Source organism: Gekko japonicus, unplaced genomic scaffold, assembly GCF_001447785.1.
Source record: "Gekko japonicus isolate JY-2015 unplaced genomic scaffold, Gekko_japonicus_V1.1 scaffold971, whole genome shotgun sequence".
Classification (NCBI taxonomy): Eukaryota; Metazoa; Chordata; class Lepidosauria; order Squamata; family Gekkonidae; genus Gekko; species Gekko japonicus.
In genome coordinates this window covers 287,225-293,264 of record NW_015173151.1, presented here as the reverse complement: position 1 = coordinate 293,264, position 6,040 = coordinate 287,225, and the positions used below count along the sequence as shown (strand labels likewise).

Here is a 6,040-nt window from a genome sequence, read left to right as displayed (position 1 = left end):
CTACTCTGCAGCACTGCCAATCCCAGCCCTGGGGGGTGCATAACTGCAACCATCATGAGGATGCTTCTGTCATCTGCACAGGTGGGGCAGCTACTCAGTTTCTGTCCAGTCGTATTCAGAGAGCATGTTTGCCTGGTTCCAGATAGTGTTTCTCCAAGAGCGCCATGATTACTCGGCCCAGTCTGAACTTATGGGGTCATAGAATCATAGAATGTTAGAGTTGGAAGGGACCTTGTAGGTCATCTAGTCCAACCCCCTGCACTCTGCGGGAGCAAAGCCGAAAGATAGCCCTACAACATACCCCAAAGATAGCCATCCAGCCTCTGCTTGAAAACGCGGATAAGCAAATCCAAAAACTATACAATTTCCTATTGAATGACAGTATGAAAGAGATAGCAGTTAAACCCAGCATGAAAACCTGGGAACAAAATATTGGCCACATAATACATTCAGAAGAATGGGAAAAAATGTGGAAATCTTTGAAAATTGTAAAAGCCACGACATATAAAGAGAATATATTTAAGATGTTTTACAGGTGGCACTGGACCCCAGATAAACTCTCCAAATGTTATAAGAATGTCTCAGATAGTTGCTGGAGATGTAAAAATAACATAGGTACTTATTACCATACTTGGTGGAGATGTGAAAAAATATGTAGCTTTTGGAAAATGGTTAAAAACCTGATAAAAGAGTTAACAGACATAGAATTGCAAAACCGTCCCGAAACGTTTCTTTTGAACATGATACCAGATAGATTGAGCAAGGACGATCACTGTGTTATTTTATATATTCTCACAGTAAGCAGAATCCTTGTAGCCAAGAATTGGAAAACTGATACATTACCCAGAAAAGATGAGATAGTCGAGAAAATCCTGGAAATAGCTGAAGCGGACAAATTAAATCAAATATTAGTAGGGAGAGATGACAAAGTTTTTAAGAAAAGGTGGAACAAGGTAGATAAATGGATGGAAAAAAATGTATAAAGTACACTCAAAAGATTGTTATGTAAAATTGAACTTCTTTTTTGTTTGTTTTTTGTAACGGAAAATACATAAATAATAAAAAAAAAGATCTAGTCTTGCAATCCGAAGCAAGAGAGAATAGATCTGCTCCATCTTCTACATGACAGCCCTTCAATAACAGACAATGACAGCAAGTTCTGGAGAGTGGGGTTTGGAAACAATTGAAAAAGAATTGAAAACTTCTTCATTAGGGAGACCTGTGCAGCCTCCACACTAGGCTTTTAGTATGGAATGGACAATCATTCACTCCCACCCCCTCGCACCGAGATTCCACATGACATTTGTCAGCCCATGCATTCTAGTGCTTTTTGTGTGGTTTTGCTGCCTGTATACTTTTTAAAAAACAAATCTCAATGGTAGCACTGCTCTGCCGAGTGTAAATGCTTTATAGTCTGCCCGGAGCTGCTGCTCTTTTCTTCAAGTGTTTCTTGGCACAGCTGATTCCTGTTAATTCCACACTGGTGTGTCTTTTGTGTTTTTCAGGCATGTGGAAGCCCCTGTCATTGCCAAAACCTGCCACAGAGTCAAGTACAGCTGAACCGATCCTCACCACACAGGGGCCAAATCCTGCAGATACATCAGGGCTGCAAAATACTTTGGATGAGGCTGAGGTTCCTACGCAGGGTTTACCTCCTGCTTGGGAGATGGAATTTCCTAGCCCATGGCACCCTGATGAGCTATTCCTACCACCCACACATGAGATGGAGCTTGAGGTGGAGAGGGAAGACCCCACAAGTCCCTGGAATATACAGGAGACAACCCCAGGCCAAGAGGTTCTGCCAGATGTTCATGACATAGAATCCTGCAGCCCCCTGAAGACAAGGTCACCTACACATACCCACAGACCAGAACCTACAGACCCCTCTGTCGAGTCTCAGCCACTTTCAACCATGTGGGATCTGGAACTTGAGAGAGAAACTGAGCCACCCAGCCCTTCAGGAACAGTCATGCTCAGACAAGGCCTACAGGGTGCAGAGGAGACTGAGCCTTTCATCCAATGGGACAACACATCCAAGAAACCTGCAGTCAAACAAAAAGCAGAACCAAGTAGCTCCTCCACCGAAATTCATCCCACCGCTGGCATTTGGGTTGTAGAATCTGAGAGGGAAACTGAGCCGACCAGCTTTTCAGGCACAGGACTTCTCCCAGGCATAAAAGACCTCAAAGATGCAATGGAGACAGTGACTGAAGTCCAGTGGGATGATACCCCTGGGTTGCAACCAATCACACAGGAACCCACCCCCTCCTCTGCTGAAACTCAGCCAGCCTCTGCTATGTGGGATCTGGAATCTGAGGTAAAAACTGATCCACCAAGTCCTCCAGGGACTGTCACAGTCAAACAGGGCCTCCAGGCTGCAGGGGAGAGTGTGCCTTCTTCTGTCCATGGGGACAACATGTCCCAGGAACCTTCAGTCACACAAAAAGCAGAAGCAAGTAGCTCCTCCACCGAAATTCAGCCCACCGCTGGCATTTGGGTTGTAGAATCTGAGAGGGAAACTGAGCCGACCAGCTTTTCAGGAACAGAACTTCTCCCAGATGCACAAGTTGTCATGGAGACGGTGACTCAAGTCCAGAGGAACGACACCGCTAGAGTGCCATCAGTCACACGGGAACCCACCAACACCCCTGCTGAAGGTCACCCACCTTCTGCCATGTGGGTTTGGGAATCTGAGAATGACATGGAGTCAGCCACTCATGGAGGAATGGAACTGTTCCCATCTTCAAAGAGCTTGGAGGCTACAAGGGAGATGGGCATGCAAACGGCCACTCAGAACATACAACCTATGAACAACAGGGAAGAAACCAGCCCCAAAGTCCCAGCCTCCAACGGAGATTCAAATCCAAAGCAAAAAGAGGTGTTGGACAAAGATCCCCATACTGTGAGGTCCACAGGTGAGGAAGTGCCCCACTGCTGGCGTCAGCATGCCAAGGGCTCCTGTGCAACAAACCTTCAGTGGGGCCCCATGACAGGGGAGCTGGTGGAGGGTGTCCTTGCTCTTCATGGCTCTATAGCCATGAAAGGGGGGAATGAAGAGCAACTGCAGATTCTCACTCTCTGCCTTGCCTTCCTTCTCACCTGAGATAGATAGGGAGGAGTCAAACAAGCAAGTGAGCTAGCAGATGGAGGCACCACCTGTCCAGTGAAGAGGTATTTGCATGGAAAGGTCATCAACAGGTACCAGCTGAGTGGCATCTCTCAGTTTTTCATTATTTCAGAAGAGATGGACAGCTGTTTGTGTGTCTCCTTGTTCTGGAAGTGGCAGCAGTTATGGGATGGGCCTCTACAAACAGTGAAGAGCAACTGCAGATTCTCACTCTCTGCCTTGCCTTCCTTCTCACCTGAGATAGATAGGGAGGAGTCAAACAAACAAGTGAGCTAGCAGATGGAGGCACCACCTGTCCAGGGAAGAGGTATTTGCATGGAAAGGTCATCAACAGGTACCAGCTGAGTGGCATCTCTCAGTTTTTCATTATTTCAGAAGAGATGGACAGCTGTTTGTGCGTCTCGTTCTGGAAGTGGCAGCAGTTATGGGGTAGGCCTCTATAAACAGTCAGCAATGGGCCCCTGCTGCAGCCTGGGCCCCAGCAGGTCACTCGGCTATTTGCCGGGCTTCTACAGAGCCTTTACACCCACAGCCCACTTCTTCTAGAGTGGGCTGTCAATTTGTGCAGTACAGGGATTAATCCAATGGGAATGTCCTTTATGAGGTGCCCTAGAATCCTTGGCAGTGGCTGGATGTGGTGGTTGGTTCCTTGTTTATGCACATTGTTTGGTGAAGTGGTTAAGAGCAGCAGACTCTAATCTGGAGAACTAGGTTGGATTCCCCACTTCTCCATGTGCAGCCAGCTGAGTGACCTTGGATCAGTCACAGTTCTCTCAGAGCTGTTTCTCTCAAGAGCCGTCCTTTCAGAGCTCCCTCAGCCCCACCTACCTCACAGGGTGCCTGTTGTGGGGAAAGGAAGGGAAGGCGATTTAAGCCGCTCTGAGACTCCAAGTGAACGGCGGGGTATAAATCCAACCTCCTCCTCCTCAAAAATGTCAAAGCAGCTTACAACAAGCTAGTTTAAATGATCATAAATATAATTTAAAAACCATCGAGTTTCCAGTCCCATTACCAGAGCGTCGCCCAGCTACGTGCCTACGTCATGTCTGGGCGACGGAATAGTGCAGCGCCTGTGTTCCAAGCAAGAATCTTCCGGCGGGGAAGCATGTGTCCCCCGCCGGATTGTAGGTAGGTACTTGGGAGCCCTAAGGGGAACTGAGCTTGATCATCTAGAGATCAATTGTGAGAGCAGGAGAGATCTCTAGATACCCCCAGAGGTTGGCAACCCTACCAACAACCATACCAAAGCCCACCTATATCTTGCTTTTTCTGGGTTGTGTGGCCCTCACTCCCACTTCTCCTAACCACATTCTCCTTCTCCAGGTGTAACGGAGTCCACCATTGTTCCCAGTGCCTCAAGCTCATGGACTGGAACAGATGTTTCTAGTGTGAATGATGTGTTGTCCCAAAGTCCAGCGCTGTATACATTTGACGTAGACGGTCCATCTGAGGAAGACCTCAGCTCAGAAGTCACTGGGAGAGAGTCAGGTAAGTTCCAAAGGTATAGCACTTGCACATCCCATGAAGACTTCTCCTTTGATGAGAAGCATTACAACCACTCCCTCCCCTTCCTGTAGCTTTCATAGTGAAAAAGGAACAAGGAACTCTGCTGTGACGCTTGCCCCAGGCCTGAACTTGGCAGGGGTTCTGCAAAGACCTTCAGAATGGGACTTCTTGTTGCCTCTTTGGTCCAAACCCCTCCCTGGCCTATCTGTTTTCTCAGATGAATTCTCCCTGTTGATACTTCTTATTCACCTTTGCGCTTTGGCCATACCCAAAGCCAACCTAAGTGATGCTTCTGTAGGGTGTGTGTTTGGTTTTTTTTGCTGTATAGCTGTGTCACGCGAGGCTTATGTAGATGAGAGGGCCCCATGGTTGCATCATAGCAATCTCTCTTCATGGAGCTATTCCTTTTTGGGCTACTGTGAGTATGATGTCAGAGGCACAATACAGTCATTGCCTCTAATTGCTGGCTAAGCGCCGTAACAATAAAATTCATTCAGTCATTGCCTCTCTATTATTTTTCATCTCCTACAGAGACTGCCTCCACACCAGGCCAGCCCAAGTCATCATCTCTCCTACTCAGCTCAGCGGATCGTCCACTGGTTGCCCTGTTAGGCAGGAGCCAAGGAAAGAGCATCAAGACTGCTGCTGTTCAGCAGACACCATGGGAAATATGGTCCATGCTATGGACGGTCTTCGTGGGGAGCTGGGCTCCCTCACCACAGCCATCCAGCAACAGGGCTCTCAGCTGGAGGCCGTGGCCCGCAGTTTGGCTGAGCTGGTGACTTCTGTGCACCAGCTGGTAGGGGTGCTGCCTGCCCTAATGCAGCCGGTTCCAGCACCACCATCTTCAGTTCCCTGCCGACAGAATGAGGGTGAAATACAAAACCAGCTGCCCGGACAATGAAACAGCCCAGTACTTCCTGTACAGAAAGGAAGTTGCCCCTCCTGCCACAGAGACTCTGGTTCCTATGCCTTCTTTCAGCTAGCGCTTCAGTTTGTCCACTGAGGAAACCTGATTCTTCTTTGCCTGCCAGAAGATCCTACCATATGCTGGAATGAAAAAGTCAGAAAATCATGACCTGGAAAAATCTACTCTCCCCCCGCCCCTTTTCTTTTTAAAAATTTTATAACGTCTGGCCTGATGAAGAGTTCTGACGGACTTGAAAGCTTGCACATTGTTATATGTCGTTGGGTTGGTCTTAATAAAAAAAAGCTATTATATGGATTGTGCTCTCGGTGTTTGGCCTTTCGCCTCTAGGCCGACAGAACGGAAAACGGTTTGTCCACTCTGGAGGTAGCTAGCGCTTCAGTTTGTCCACTGAGGAAACCTGATTCTTCTTTGCCTGCCAGAAGATCCTACCATATGCTGGAATGAAAGAGTCACAAAATCATGACCTGGAAAAAAAT

The 6,040-nt window shown here is 47.8% G+C and overlaps 1 protein-coding gene across 1 annotated transcript in view; it reads left to right on the top strand.

Annotated features, from left to right (window-relative positions):
- LOC107119778 (soluble scavenger receptor cysteine-rich domain-containing protein SSC5D-like) overlaps positions 1-5,757 on the top strand; it is a 26,172-nt gene extending 20,415 nt beyond the window's left edge. The window contains 5 exon segments of the mRNA XM_015422372.1: positions 1-81; positions 1,506-2,915; positions 4,451-4,615; positions 5,165-5,202; positions 5,205-5,757. The exon segment at positions 1-81 is cut by the window's left edge and continues 26 nt beyond it. Of these exon segments, the coding sequence (XP_015277858.1) occupies positions 1-81; positions 1,506-2,915; positions 4,451-4,615; positions 5,165-5,202; positions 5,205-5,537 (2,027 nt within the window). The 3' untranslated portion in view covers positions 5,538-5,757.
- Positions 5,758-6,040: the final 283 nt, after the last annotated feature.